General features: G+C 40.7%; 1 protein-coding gene across 1 annotated transcript in view; it reads right to left on the bottom strand.

The window, feature by feature from the left end:
* Nucleotides 1-719: 719 nt before the first annotated feature.
* Nucleotides 720-17,018, bottom strand: part of oxct1a (3-oxoacid CoA transferase 1a) — a 131,326-nt gene continuing 115,027 nt past the window's right edge. The window contains exons 16-17 of the mRNA XM_061900378.1: nucleotides 6,228-6,329; nucleotides 720-2,536 (exon numbers count right to left, since the gene is read on the bottom strand). Coding sequence (XP_061756362.1) covers nucleotides 2,501-2,536; nucleotides 6,228-6,329 — 138 coding nt within the window. The 3' untranslated portion in view covers nucleotides 720-2,500. The remainder of the gene's footprint in view (nucleotides 2,537-6,227; nucleotides 6,330-17,018) is intronic.

Raw genomic sequence — 17,018 nt, 5'->3', positions numbered from 1 at the left:
CGTCTCCATGGCAACGCCTCTGTTGCTTTCACTCATTTGCCGCTTTTCCACTATTGCAGGGGTAGGCAACCCAGAACGTTGAAAGAGCCATTTTTGACCCAAATAACACAACGCTGTCAAGAGCCATTCATATAAAACTTGCAGGCCACACAAAAATTATACTTTCATATTAAGGTGGGGACCGCAAAATAACGTCTCGCGGGCCGCATTTGGCCCGTGGGCCGCGTGTCTGAGACCTCTGGTATACATGTTTTTCCATTATACTGACACATGAAAAAACGTTCCCAAAAAGTAAAGAAAAGTTTGACTATGCTGTTGCAGTGTAAAGGTACTGTACTCCTCAAAGTGGCGACTCCTCTGCTTTCTAGCACTGTTGAATAACTAGGTTACAATATGCAGGCTTTAAGGGGGTTCCAGTTGACTCATGAAAGGGGAGCGTGCTGGATTAACATCAACAGCCAGTCGCCACAGGCCCTGTCACTTCGTGCCATATTTCCCGCTTGATGATCTAACCCGGTTCATCTTCTTCCTCTTCAAAAAAAAAAACCCCGCCTTCGGGTAGAACTCTTCCAATTATGTAACAACCCTCAGGTGATGATGCGCTCTACTGGAGTGAAGAAATCACATCCAAAATGTCAACACGAGCCACTACCGTCCAACTTGCAGCACTTTAGGTCTCAATTGCTAAAAAAATAAAAAACAGCTCAATCAGACAACAGTTTGGACAACAGAAACATTTTATTGCTTACACAAAATCAGAAGCAGACTGGACTTGAGACAGAAAATTAGGGCTTGGTTTTATTGTTTTTTTTTGCGTATTTGGCTTACATTTCAATTTTTGTACAATCTGACAGGTGACTGAGCTACTTACACGCTCCGTATACATATACATACTTAACAAATATATGTATATATACATATACATAACATATATGAGTATATATACCTATACATACTTAACATATATAAGTATATATACCTATACATACTTAAAATATATAAGTATACACACATATACATACTTAACATATATAAGTATACATACATATACATACTTAACATATATAAGTATACATACATATACATACTTAACATATAGTAGTATATATATACACATACTTAATATATATAAGTATACATATATATATATACATACTTGACATATATAAATATATATATACATACTTAACATGTATAAGTATATACACATATACATACTTAACAAATATGAATATATATACATACACATACTTAACATATATAAGTATGTACACTTGTATATACTTAACATATATAAGTATACACTGTATGTACATAGACATACTTAAAATATATAAGTGTATATACATAGACATACTTAAAATATATAAGTATATATATATATATATATCCATCCATACTTAACATATATAAGTATATATACATATACATACTTAACATATATAAGTATATATACATATACATACTTAACATATATAAGTATATATACATATACATACTTAACATATATAAGTATATATACATATACATACTTAACATATATAAGTATATATACATACTTAACATATAAAAGTATATATGCATATACATACTTAACATATATATCCATTTTCTACCGCTTATTCCCTTTTTTGGGGTCGCGGGGGGCGCTGGCGCCTATCTCAGCTACAATCGGGCGGAAGGCGGGGTACACCCTGGACAAGTCGCCACCTCATCGCAGGGCCAACACAGATAGACAGACAACATTCACACTCACATTCAAACACTAGGGCCAATTTTGTGTTGCCAATCAACCTATCCCCACTTAACATATATACAGTAAGTATATATATACATACTTAACATATATAAGTATATATACATATACATACTTAACATATAAGTATGTATACATATACATACTTAACATATACAAGTATATACTGTATATACATACTTAACATATATAAGTATATATACATATACATACTTAACATATGTAGGTATATACACATATACATACTTAACATACTGTATATAAGTATATATACATACTTAACATATATAAGTATATATAAATATAAATACTAAACATATATAAGTATATATACATATATAAGTATATATAAATACTAAACATATATAAGTATATATAAATACTAAACATATATAAGTATATATACATATACATGCTTGCTACATTGACATTTCATTGCATGCCGAATTACGGCTCACCTGAGACAGAGCACACTTTCGTTTACTCCCTTTTGAATAAAAGTAAATAGTTCTTTCAAGTTTTACTGCAGCATAAGCACTACTTCGGTTTTACTTCGACTGACATGAAAAGAATAATCTCTGCTCTAGAAGCACCTTCAGAAAGATTATTCTGCGGCAGGAATTAATGATATACAATTGTTTGATGACAAATCCTTCTGATTGCTTGCCGTTTAATAAAAAAGCGCTTTGACCTGTCTTTAGGCTCGTGGGTCTTCAACCTTAACACACGATGAGATATACACTTCTAGATCTGCTGCATTGGCCTCAGGTTGGGAGACACCTATAAGAGATTAAAAAAGGGGTAGTCAGGTTAGAAACATGATCAAAGTGCTCCTATTACGCAAAATGTTGAAATTATGTTTAACAGCAATATGTTCTCCTCGTTGGTCCCTTTGATCCGGCCTGCCAAATATTAAAACAGAATTGAACAGCAATCGGTTTTAAAAACTGCCACAAGAAAACTGATACTAGACTTTGACGCACTGACAAAAATGGGTGATCAGCAACACTCCTCCCACTAAAAGAGAATGTGAGCGTTAACCCTTTAATACACTTTGTATGGTTCTTTAAATACATGGTATTTTTGAAAGTAGATGTATTATGAATAAAATAGCCCATGTTCTGAGAAGCCTACTCTTAGTTCCAACAGATACGCTTTGAAAATGCATAATGTGGACCGTCTGTCAAATTTCAAAAGCCAATGTTGCCCCTGAGTCAAAATGTTTGCCCACCCCTGTCTTAGAGTGTCATGAACTGGCAGCTCTGTTGCCTCCGGTCTTCTTTTTATTGCAGTGCCTGGTTTCTGGGTCACAGGGCGGAGCCACCTGGGCGTTCACCTGATACTTATTTACTCCTGACTACTTAAGCCAGTGGTTCTTAACCTGGGTTCGATCGAACCCTAGGGGTTCGGTGAGTCGACCTCAGGGGTTCGGCAGAGGTCAAAACACACCTGACTTATCATCTCAGTAAAAACTTCTCCCTATCGGCGTATTGCGGATACGGCAACAGCAGAAGTTACACTGATTTGCAGGTGTGTCATTTGTTGTGAGTTTATGCAGTCTAGTGTAGATTTAGTGTTGGTTTTGTTCTTCGAACAAGGTGAAGTTAATGCACGGTTCATTTTGTGCACCAGTAAAAGAACATGGTAACACTTTAGTATGGGGACATATTCACCATTCATTAGTTGCTTATTAACATGCAAATTGGTAACATATTAGCTCTTAACTAGTTATTATTAAGTACTTATTAATGCCTTATTCGTCATGGCCTCATTATAACCCTAACCCTACGTAACCAAATAACTCCAAATTAAGTCTTTGTTACTTAGAATATGTTCTCCATACTAAAGTGTTACCAAAAACACATAACTTTGTCTTGAATTTGAAAAAAAAAAACATTAGATTTTTCACTAAGAAGGGTTTGGTAAATGTGCATATGAAACTAACGGGGTTCGGTACCTCCAACAAGGTTAAGAACCACTGACTTAAGCTCTCCAGTGCATTCACTCGGCGTCGATAGATTCCTGATGTTTCACCCTTCCAGTCGTGTTCTCTGCTCTGGCTCTACTCACACCGGCGCTGTTGTGTAGGGCTGACTGTTTACCCGCCATACCTTTTGTGTGCGTTTTCTGTTTCTCCAACCTTTTTGTGTGCATCCTTGTTTATTTTTCCTCACTCCTTTTTTAAAGATCAATTTGTTATTATTCTTGTTTTTTTTCTCTTTGCGTTGGGGTCCTACTTCTAAGCCAATTGTGACAGAGTACGCTGAGAGCAACAAACGTCGGAAAAAATGTATCATCTCCCTTACTTGTTTGCTCCACTGCTGCAAGAAAATACTATCAAACTGTTGATTATGAAGTTCCAGACGGGTTTTTTACAGAAATGCAAACAATCATGGCGGTGCACCACGGCAAAATAAATGCCACAACGCCTTAAAAAATTGTAGATTTTTTTTTACATGAAAACAGATTAAATAAAATGTATTATAGCCTTTAAAAGAAGTCACGCAAAGTCTGACACTCTTTTTAACTTTTATTGCCAGTCTTATGCTGAGAACAAGCTCAATTCCAGCAAGTACTCCCTTCCCGTGCACACACAAGCAAGTCGTTACAGTATGAATTGATAGCCTATTATTTGTGCACTATTGACTAGTTATGCACTGAAAAAGACTTTCATTAAAGAAACCGGGTGTTGTGATGACGTAAGCAATGTCCGGAGCGGAGACAATGTGTCTGCGCTGTGGATGTAATTTAATATATTCGAAATATACCGGCGGGCAGTGATCTGCAAAATGTGCTATGTGCGATGATAAGAGGAACAGTAGGGGCTTTTGAAGACAAAAAAGGCCAGAGCAACGTGTAACAAGTGTGATGCTTCGACTGCCAAAGGTGTTTTGGCAATCTAGGGGAAACCCTGAGTTTCAGGTTTTCATGAAATCATGAAGGAAAACTCTCGTACCTCATGGACATGACCTGCCCCTAGCTACATGAGCCCACATTGTGTATATACCCCCACCATAAAGGACAGCATTTGTGAAAAATAAGATTACAAAAAAATAAAATACAGGCTTCGCTACACATCTTAAAATAAAGCTCTGTCAGCCATCAGTCAGCTACAGACCTATGAGCTGTAACTTTGATTTACTACAGTAGCAAATAATCCTTAGTTTTGATTATCCAGCAATTAAAATCAGTTACATTTTTCTCAAACTAATCTACACTGCATCAAAGAGGTTCATTAGGTCTTCAAAAAAATTATGCAATTTGTTATTCTTATAGCCAGACCTGTGTGTTTCTTTCCGTACCTGATGGTTTCGGGTACAGTTCGGACAGTCGTGGCCAAAACCGTCACGTACGGAAATAATAAGAACAACACATTGCATTGAAGGGAAATTAAAATAATTAAGACGCCTGTGCAATCGAATGTGAAGAGCAGTGAATTTACACCATCGTCCGCATAAAGATGGTATGAGCCATTTGGCAATATTAATATAGATTGTGAACAGAATGGGTCCTAAGATTCAGCCTTGAGGCACAGCTTTTGTGTCCACTACACAAGTAGAACTAACTCAAACCAACTAAACACATTGCATCTTACATGCCCAAATAATCTGGACACCAAGAGGCAGTTTGTTTGGAGTTCACAATCTTGAAGATGTCAGACCATGATCCGCAGTGTCAAATGCCTTAGATATGTAAATAAACTAAGCAACACAAACGTGTCTTTAAAGACTTTGAGGGCAGCAGCAACAGTTCTTTTTGAACTGATTAAATTCCAGTATCAAGGCTAGATATTGGCACTACTATTTATTGTGAGATCTCTTAGATATTTAACATGGTTGAACTATATTACAGGATGAGACCTTGACATAACTGTTAAAATAATTGTTTCTAAGTTATCACAAAAACTTTGTGTTACATTGAGTGCCTGGTGAGAAGCAAAAGCTGTCTTTGAAGCTACCAGGAGAAAAGCTCGTAAAACTCCACAGTGTAGGGTGGAAGCAAGATGAAGGTGTTCCTTTTTCTTTCATGTATTCTAATCAAACAGAAGGATATAGTCTGACCCAAGGACTATAAAAGCGAAGAGGAAGCAAGACCAGAATCCCATCCAGGCGACATCCTTTTTCAACTGTTTTACGAACGGCTTTTTGAGCTGTTTTACGAACCTCTTTTTGAACTCGTTTACGACCTTTTCTGTGAAGTGTTTACGACTTTTTCTTTTGAACTGTTATGTTCCCTCTGGAAGCAGCTGGTGGACATGTGGTCAGAGAAAATCCAAATAAAGGCAGGAGGCTTACAATCGTTCGCCGGAGCGTGCTGAACTACTGTACAATAGTACAGTGTACAGGCGACTCCTCAATTGAGCCAAATTTAATTCTGTCTCTGTTTATTTCCTTGCTTCTCGTCTTGTTTAATAGATGTCATTGGTGTTTGAACCTGACAATAACCATTATTAAAAAGTCAGAGCACTCACCTCAAAATCTGTACCGGTGCACACCTTGATGTCGTCTGGAGTGAGTCCCTCCCACACTTCTATCAGGGTAAGACCTTTAGTCTTATGCACATCAAACACGGCCTAAGTGAGGAGAAGCAGATGTTAAGAAGAAGAGAACAAAAAAAATAACGTGGGCGGGTGATATGGAAAAAAAAAAAGTCCGAGTGTTTTGTATAATAGATGTGCTTTGAGATGTGCGGGTCACAGACAAGGATGCCGAGGGGCTCAATTATCGAGGTGACCTGTAAGCTCTTGGAAAAGAAATCAATCCTAGGAGGAAGCAGACTAACAATGTAAAGTCAGCCAGGGAGAGAAAACACGCCCTCTGTGTGTGCTTCTGCATGTGTGTGTGTGTGTGTGTGAGTGGACATGGATAGACATTATTCAATTATGACAAGGGGACAAGTTGTAAGTGAATTAGCCGCTCATTATTGTCTTAAATCATTTGTAAAAAAAAATACAGAAACTCACTAATGGAGTGGTACGAGGATGACTATAGCTACAATAAGAAAAACTTTGGTGAATTAATGCGGTGCATCTACAAAGCATCCACAGCACACCACATTTTTCACGTTTTATGTTACAGCCTTATTGAAAAATAGAATAAATCCATTTTTGTTTTAAGAATTGTACTGACAATAACCTATTGTGACAATGTGAACATATATTTTTCTCAATTTTTTTTGTCCGCAAGTATTCGCAGTCTTTACTCAATACTTTGTCTTTGTGGGTTCTTCCGAGGATGTTGTAGTCGTAATGATTTGTGCAGTCCTTTGAGACATTTGTGATTTGGGGCTATATAAATAAACATTGATTGATTGATTGATGCATATTTGATAGCAATTACAGCCTAAAGTCCTTTTGAATACAATGCCACAACACCCGGAAAAAGGTGGAGGGCCATCTCCGGGTTGGGGAGGACACCCTTCCCCAGGTGGAGGAGTTCAAGTACCTAGGAGTCTTGTTCACAAGTGAGAGAGCATTACTGGAAACGGTGTGGCGTCTTCAGTAATGCGGACGTTGTATCGATCCGTTGTGGTGAAGAAGGAGCAAAACTCTCAATTTACCGGTCGAGCCACGTTCCCATCCTCACCTATGGTCATGAGCTTTGGGTCATGACCGAAAGGACAAGATCACGGGTACAAGCGGCCGAAATGAGTTTTCTCCGCTGGGTGGCGGGGCTCTCCCTTAGAGATAGGGTGAGAAGCTCTGCCATCCGGGAGGAGCTCAAAGTAAAGCCGCTGATCCTCCACATCGAGAGAAGCCAGATGAGGTGGTTCGGGCATCTGGTCAGGATGCCACCGGAACGCCTCCCTTGGGAGGTGTTTAGGGCATGTCCAACCGGTAGGAGGCCACGGGGAAGACCCAGGACACGTTGGGAAGACTATGTCTCCCGGCTGGCCTGGAAACGCCTCGGGATCCCCCGGGAAGAGCTGGACGAAGTGGCTGGGGAAAGGAAAGTCTGGGCTTCCCTGCTTAGGCTGCTACCTCCGCGAGCCGACATCAGCTAAGCGGTAGAAGATGGATAGATGGATGGATGCCACAACACATGGCACACCTATCTTTGGGGAGTTTTGCACAATCCTCTTTGGGGCACCTCTCAAGCTCCAACAGGTGGGATAAGAAGCCTTGTTTTTTTTATCCAGAATACCCCTGTACATTGCTGCATTCAATTTAGTCTAGTCAGGGAGGTGACCAAGAATCCGATAATCAATCAATCAATCAATGTTTATTTATATAGCCCTAAATCACAAATGTCTCAAAGGACTGTACAAACCATTACGACTACGACATCCTCGGAAGAAACCACAAAAGGGCAAGGAAAACTCACACCCAGTGGGCAGGGAGAATTCACACCCAGTGGGACGCCAGTGACAATGCTGACTATGAGAAACCTTGGAGAGGACCTCAGAAGTGGGCAACCCCCCCCCTCTAGGGGACCGAAAGCAATGGATGTCGAGCGGGTCCAACATGATACTGTGAAAGTTCAATCCATAGTGGCTCCAACACAGCCGCGAGAGTTCAGTTCAAAGCGGATCCAAGACAGCAGCGAGAGTCCCGTCCACAGGAAACCATCTTAAGCGGAGGCGGATCAGCAGCGTAGAGATGTCCCCAACCGATACAGGCAAGCGGTCCATCCTTGGTCCCGACGAGCGGTCCATCCTGGGTCTCGACTCTGGACAGCCAGTACTTCATCCATGGTCATCGGACCGGACCCCCTCCACAAGGGAGGGGGGGACATAGGAGAAAAAAGAAAAGAAGCGGCAGAAAAGAAGCATGATCACTCTGTCAGAGCTGCAGCATTCCTCTGTGAAGAGGGGAGAACTTTCCAGAAAGACAACCATCTTTGCAGCATTCCACCACATTAAGCCTGTGTGGTACAGTGACCAGACAAAAGCAATTTCTTGGGAAAACCTTTGCCAAAGTGCACCTGAAATACTTTCAGTCCCTGAGAAACTAAATTCTCTGGTCTGATGAGACAAAGATGGAAGTCTTTGGCGTGAATGTCGGGCATCATGTTTGGAGGACACTAAGCACTGCTCGTCACCAAGCTCGTACCATCTCTACAGTGAAGCATGATAGTGATGGCAGCAACATGCTGTGGGGATTTTTTTAGCGGCAGAGACTGGGAGAATAGTCAGGATAGAGAGAATGATGAATTCAGCAATGTAAAAATATATCCTGGATGAAAACCAACACTTCTCATCTATGGATGATGATGATGCTTGAGAAATACTGCAAAGAGGAATAGGCGAATCTGCCCAAAGGTAGAATCAGAAAGACTTAAGGCTGTAATTGCTGCCACAAGTTCATCAACAAAGTATTGAGCAAATGCTGTGAATACTAATGTACAGAGGTGTGGACTCGAGTCACATGACTTGGACTCGAGTCATGAATTTGATGACTTTAGACTCGACTTGACAAAATGTAAAAAGACTTGCAACTCGACTTAGACTTTAACACCAATGACTTGTGACTTGACTTGGACTTGAGCCTTTTGACTTGACATGACTTGCTACTTTCCCCAAAACCCAACGATTAAAAAGTTTTTCAGGAGCGCTCCGTATCTTCCATTGTGTACGCGTGTTTGTCAACATGTGTGCGATGACAGCCTGTGCGCTACTTGTCAGTACAACAGCCAATCAAATTACATCCACGTTGTTTTCGTCACACAGCATTCAGCCAATCAAATTGGAGGAAAACCAAGGAGGAAGAGCTTTCAAACAACAGAAGAATAAGTGAATACAATTATGCCATAAAGTGTTTCGTTTGGGTATTAAAAGTACGACTTGGTGAACAAAACAAGAATTGCCGTAAGCAAAACATGCGGTTGGAAGATTACAGACGGCGACGCAACAACTTCCAACTTTGTTCGACATTTGAAGTTGCACAAAGAAGGGTAAGTTTTGAATGTTAGCTTGCGTTTATTGGCTGAGTAACGTGACTTTATTTGCTGTGGAGTTAAATCAGTGAGGCTGTAAACTCACTGCTAACGTTAGAACCATAGACATCTTATAAGGGTGCGCAGCATCGAGCGCTACTGCCTGTTGCCGCAGACGAGATGCGGGGCCGCCATCTTGGAGTGGTGATCCGCTCCACTCAGTGCAATTCATTCGGCAGGAGCAATGAACTGTCAGCGCATTTCATACATCTTACCTCACTGAATACCACTTATATTCACGCGCTTTTTTGTCATACGTGTAACTATGATAAAGGACACATGTCTTGGCGTGTTCATAATTTTCTTAACAGAAATAGAATATTCTTATATGCTATAAGTGACCAGACGTCTGAGATCAAAACTGGGAATATAATCCCAGAGAAGGGGAAAAAACAGTCAGCTATTTTGAAGTTGAAGAAACAATATGATTAGGTTGTATATACATGCATATATCCTACATAAACAATGTACGAATACATTAGATATCTATATATCTTACGGACCTACAGACCAGATGTTCTCAAATGGGGGTACTTGAAGGTATGCAAAGGGGTACATGATATTTTTTTTAATATTCTAAAAATAGCAACAATTCAAAATCCTTTATAAATATATTTATTGAAAAATACTTCAACAAAATATGAATGTAAATTCATAAACCGTGAAAAGAAATGCAACAATGCAATAATCAGTGTTGACAGCTAGATTTTTTTGTGGACATGTTCCATAAATATTGATGTTAAAGATTTCTTTTTTGTGAAGAAATGTTTAGAATGAAGTTGATGAATCCAGATGGATCTCTATTACAATCCCCAGAGAGGACACTTTAAGTTGATGATTACTTCTATGTGTAGAAATCTTTATTTATAATTGAATCACTTGTCTATTTTTCAACAAGTTTTTAGTTATATTTACATCTTTTTTTGTATAAATAGTTCAACGAAGACCACTACAATTGTGCAATATTTTGCACTGTTATACAGTTTAATAAATCAGAAACTGATGACATAGTGCTGTATTTTACTTCTTTATCTCTTTTTTCAACCAAAAATGCTTTGCTCTGATTAGGGGGTACTTGAATTAAAAAAATGTTCACAGCAGTTACATCACTGAAAAAAGGTTATAGACTTTATCTCTGTTGCTGCAACAGCAGAGAGTTTTTTCTGTCTTGAGACTTTGTATTGATATGTTCTATTACATTCTTCCTTTAAATGACCATGTTTACAGTGATTGTTTTATCTGTATTTTTCATGTATGTTGCTTTGGATAAAAGTGTCTGCCAAATACTTAAACATATAAAAACACCTGAAAGTCTTTATGTCAGCTAAAACCACCAATCTGTTTCACTGGATTCAGAATAAAACCATTCTGTCTTACTCAACAAAGTTACTATTTGAATATTGTTCCTTGAAGACTTATCTGTGGTTACAATAAAATGAGAATGCATCATAATCAATGGCGGCTGGTGAATTTTGTTTTAGGTGGGCCTGAAAGTTTGTAAACCAAATACCTGTAGGGGGTTCATCCCTCCCAGAAGATTTCTTTGTGATTTTCACATACAAATATTGTAGTTCTTTGCTCCTGCTTAACTCTGTGGTAATATTCTTTTCACAAAATACAACCAATAGTATGTTAATGTAAATTCTTACTTGTGAAAAGTAATCCTCCAATTCCTATTTTCAACAGTCCGCTCAATTGAGCAGGAAAACGCTGAATACCAGCCCAGCATCTTTTTTTTCTACCTGTCAAATGTTAGTTTAGGGTGTTTGCCGGCTCCTCACCACCACTTCAAAATGGCGGCCAAATTGCTTGCGTCACAGCAGCCAATTCTGCGTCTACTTATAAGATGTCTATGGTTATAACGTCATTGCAAACACGGCAATCTGTTGCGTCCACTGCAGATGTTACCTTATTCATACTTATTGTCAAGTGATTTTTTTTTAAGCAGGGTTGCATGAGGTACCTGCACATAACGTTACGTTAATGAATGTATCACACACGGTAACGTAACATTAGACGGCGGTCAGCAGCACCGCGTATTTTAGCCACCTACAAAAAGACAAACATAGTCAAATAAAGGTCAGTTAAAATGTATACTATATTAAGAATATGTGTACATATTCCATAGAGCCCTGACATCTAACAAGTACAGCACTGTTCATTGTTATGTTCATGTATTTGTGGTTTTTCATGTGTACATACACATAAACACATACAGTATGAGATGAGATCAATGAGATAAGGTGACAACATGACATAAACTGCTTATGAACTAGTTACAATGCAATATTCCATGGAAATACAATGTTAACACTTGTGCAAATAAGTACAGTTGCACTTGTTTTTTCAGATGTGTTTGTACTGTAAAGGAATGAGTTAAATGTTTAGAATAACTGGTTAATAGTGCTATTATGAAGTGCAATGTCAGCACTGTTTTTTAAAATAATAAATACATACAGCGTTTTAAAAGCATACACAATATGTGTAAATGTATTAGTCTGTGGTTAAAAAGACTTGAAATGAATCGAAACCCAAAATGCAGGACTTGGGACTTGACTTGAGACTTTCCAGTATTGACTTTGGACTTGACTCGGACTTGCCTGTCTTGACTCGGGACTTGACTCGAGACTTGAGGGCAAAGACTTGAGACTTACTTGTGACTTGCAAAACAATGACTTGGTCCCACCTCTGCTAATGTATATGTTTTTATTTTTAATAAATTTGCAACTTCTGAAAAAACGTTTCACGTTGTCGTTATGGGGTATCGTGTGTATAACAAAATGTGGAAAAAATGAAGCGCTGTGAATATTTTCCGGATGCACTGTACATCTCCGATGAACAGTGTCAAACGCAGAAATTTTTATATAATTTTTGTATCATCCTTCCATCTATCTTCTTCCGCTTATCCGAGGTCGGGTCGATGGGGCAGCAGCCTAACCAGGTAACCCCAGATCTCCCTCTCCACAGCAAATTCGTCCAACTCCTCCCGGGGAATCCCGAGGCGTTCCCAGGCCAGCCGGGAGACATAGTATTCCCAACGTTTCCTGGGTTTTACCAGTGGCCCATTATTGGTCGGACGTGCCCGAAACACCTGCCAAGGGAGGCGTTAGTGTGGCATCCTGACCAGATTCCCGAACCACCTCATCTGGCTCCTCTCCATGTGGAGGAGCAGCGGCTTTACTTGGAGCTACACCCGGATGGCAGAGCTTCTCACCCTATCTCTGAGGGAGAGCCCCGCCACCCGGCGGAGGAAACTCATTTCGGCCGCTTGTACCCGTGATCTTGTCCTTTCGGTCACGACCCAAAGTTCCTGACCATAGGTGAGGATGGGAACGTAGATCGACCGGTAAATTGAGCGCTTTGCCTTCTGGCTCCGCTCTTTCTTTACCGCAACGGATCGATACAGCGTCCGCATTACTGAAGACACCGCACCGATCCGCCTGTCGACCTCACGATCCAGTCTTCCCTCACTCGTGAACAAGACTCCGAGGTACTTGAACTCCTCCACTTGGAGCAAGATCTCCTCCCCAACCCGGAGATGGCACTCAATCCACCGTTTTACGGGTGAGAACCATGGACTCGGACTTGGAAGTGCTGATTCTCATCCCAGTCGCTTCACACTCAGCTGCGAGACAGAGTGAGAGCTGAAGATCCTGGCCACATCATCTAGAAAAAGCAGAGACCTAATCCTGCAGCCATCAAACTGGATCCCCTCAAAACCCTGACTGCGCCTAGAAATTCTGTTAATTAAAGTTATGAACAGAATCTGTGACAAAGAGCAGCCTTGGCGGAGTCCAACCCTCACTGGAAACGGTTCCGACTTACTGCCGGCAATGCGGACCAAGATCTGACACTGATCATACAGGGAGCGGACCGCCATAGTACAATACCCCATACTCTCTGAGCCCTCCTCACAGGACTTCCCGAAATACATGGTCGAATGCCTTCTCCAAGTCCACAAAGAACATGTAGACTGGTTGGATATTTGGATCAAGGAAGTACAATTCTTGATTATTTCTTAGACCGATCTGGATAAATCTGATTATTTTTTGAGCAGGGCCTGTAATTTATAGACCAGCTAAGCTGCAGATCCTTGAAATTGTACAAATCCCACCCCACAAAAAGAAGCCATACACATTTTGAAAAGCGAGCATAACACCAAGAACACTGCGAATGCCTAAAAAAACTGCCTTCAAAACTGTCTTCCTGAATCACATTAAACATGAATGTTTGATTGTGCAGGGCTGAATTAAAAACTTGAGTGTTACCACTGACAAGACGCAGTGACCTGGGTCCCGTCGCTCCTTCTAGAAGAGACTGACTGGCCAAGGCCCTCATCTGCACACAGAACTTGTCACGGATCAGCCCGTAAAATCGACATGCGCACACGTGCACGCTCACGCATGCACACGTGGCAGCAGGCTGACATCTCACTCCAAAATAGCAAGACAGATGGAACGTCACGGGGAACGAGATGCTACGCAGAACAGGCACTGATCTTTTAATGTGGCTCAGAGTCATTACGGGGGAAGAGTATCATTCATACATGACAGGAGCATCGAAAACTGCTTAAAACAGGGGTGTCAAACTCATTTAAGCTCAGGGGCTGCATGGAGGAAAATCTGTGCACATGCGGGCTGCACTATTAGAACAAAAAAATAAAGACAACTTAGATTGTTTTCTTTGTCTTACTTTGGCCAAAAATGGAACAAACACATTATGAAAATCTGCGATGAGGTGGCGACTTGTACGGGGTGCGCCCCGCCTTCCGCGCGATTGTAGCTGAGATAGGCACCAGCGCCCCCTGCCACCCCAAAGGGATTAAGCAGTAGAAAATGGATGGATGGCATTATGAAAATATTACAATAAAAATATTTTAAAAAATACAGCGATAAAGTTTAGATCCATGAAGGAAAGAAGAAAGTGAACTAATGTTTACAACCAATTTTCCATATGTGTGAGAAAACGGCAAAACTCATTGAGCATTTAGTGGCGCACATGTGAGCGACGGCAGATGTGCACACTGTTATGCGCTTATCTTTTTATTCGATTTTGTGCAGGACTTAGATTTGCAGTGCGCAGAGGACGCGTGAGCAGTGTGCAATTGCACAGGCGCGTACCTTAGAAGGAACGTTGTTTACAACTAAATCAATTTCACGTATGCGTATAAATTAGAGATGTCCGATAATGACTTTTTTGCCGATATCCGATATTCCGAGATTGTCCAACTCTTAATTACCGATTCCGATACGAACCGATACCGATATATACAGTCGTGGAATTAACACATTATTATGCCTAATTTTGTGATGATGCCCTGCTGGATGCATTAAACAATGTAACAAAGTTTTCCAAAATAAATCAACTCAAGTTATGGAAAGAAATGCCAACATGGCACTGCCATATTTATTATTGAAGTCACAAAGTGCATTATTTTTTTTAACATGCCTCAAAACAGCAGCTTGGTATTTGGGACATGCTGTCCCTGAGAGAGCATGAGGTGGTTGAGGTGGGCGGGGTCGGGGGGGGGGCTCAGTTGAGGTGGGGGGTAGGGGGGAGCGGGGGTCTATATTGTAGCATCCCGGAAGAGTTAGTGCCGCAAGGGGTTCTTTGTATTTGTTCTGTTGTGTTTATGTTGTGTTACGGTGCGGATGTTCTCCCAAAATGTGTTTGTCATTTTTGTTTGCTGTGGGTTCACAGTGTGGCGCATATTTGTAACAGTGTTAAAGTTGTTTATACGGCCACCCTCAGTGTGCGCTATATGGCTGTTGACCAAGTATGCGTTACATTCACTTGTGTGTGTGAAAAGCCGTAGATATTGGGTGATTGGGCCGGCACGCAAAGGCAGTGCCTTTAAAGTTTATTGGCGCTCTGTACTTCTCCCTACGTCAGTGTACACAGCGGCGTTTTAAAAAGACATACCTTTTACTTTTTGAAACAGATACCGATAATTTTAAAACAGATACCGGTAATTTCCGATATTAGATTTTAAAGCATTTATCGGCCGATAATATCGGCAGTCCTATAGTATCGGACTAAAATAAATGTGTTGTCTTTTGTATTATTTTTTTAATGAATTAAGTAACGTTTATGACAACCTTTTTCCAAAACCCAATATAGAATGTGAGATACAACAGGACAATGCATACATTTATACATTTTCTTCAAAACACTTACAAAAAAGTGGGACCCCAATAATTTACTGTGGGACTCCAATTTTATGACTTGATGAGGTTCCAGGGACCCCATTTTGACAATTCCTAGCGCCAACACTGATGGAGTATTGGTGCATGCAAAACAGCAGGCGACGGCTGTGGCTTGCGGGCCGGTTCTAATACTAATTAAATATCATCCTGGCGGACCTTGACTTTGACACGCATCCATCCATTTTCTACCGCTTGTCCCTTTTTTGGGGTTGCGGGGGGTGCTGGTACCTATCTCAGCTGCATTCGGGCGGAAGTCGGCGTACACCCTGGACAAGTCGCCACCTTATCACAGGGCCAACACAGATAGGCAGACAACATTCACACTCACATTCACACACTAGGGTCAATTTTAGTGTTGCCAATCAACCTATCCCCAGGTGCATGACTTTGGAAGTGGGAGGAAGCCGGAGTACCAGGAGGGAACCCACGCAGTCCCGGGGAGAACATGCAAACTCCACACAGAACGATCCCGAACCCGGGATTGAACTCAGGACTACTCAGGACTTTCGATTGTGAGGCACATGCACTAATCCCTGTCGTACCGTGCTGCCCAACCGACTTTGACACATAGGGCTTGATTCTTTATCGTAAAGTGCTTGAGAATCAGGCGATTAGAACATGCTGGAATCTGAAAAAAAAATCCTTTTTAAATTTACCTTGCTGCTCCGAGGCAAGTTGTTGAAGTTGCTGACAAGTGTCATCTCATTTGAATGTCCAACAACAGCAAGAAGGCCCTTCTGATAATGCATCATAATGATTTGAACAGGAATCCCTCTGCTGATATGCCTTAAGTGCTTATTTTGTTTACAAGGAAAGTAAGGACCATAACTCTTAACAGTTTGTAATGTAATCTTACAGTACAGATTATTGGATACGGTACAGAGGCGTAACGGGGCCCACATGATACACATTGAGTAAGGGACAGGAAGTGTCTGCTGCAATATAGTCATGCATCTACTCCATAAACAAATACACTGCAGCCCAACCTTTGGCTTGCTGAAGTCATGGCTAGCGATAGTGCCAAGGCGAATTGAAACACATAAACGGATGTATGCGGTGTGCATATCAAAAACGTGTCCTGGGCATGACGTTAAAGTGCATCTGGCAGTGGAGGGTCCTCTA

This window comes from Nerophis ophidion, linkage group LG01 (assembly GCF_033978795.1).
Source record: "Nerophis ophidion isolate RoL-2023_Sa linkage group LG01, RoL_Noph_v1.0, whole genome shotgun sequence".
In the NCBI taxonomy this organism is placed as follows: domain Eukaryota; kingdom Metazoa; phylum Chordata; class Actinopteri; order Syngnathiformes; family Syngnathidae; genus Nerophis; species Nerophis ophidion.
The sequence above is the reverse complement of the archived record's forward strand: the minus strand, read 5'-3'. Positions and strand labels throughout refer to the sequence as shown.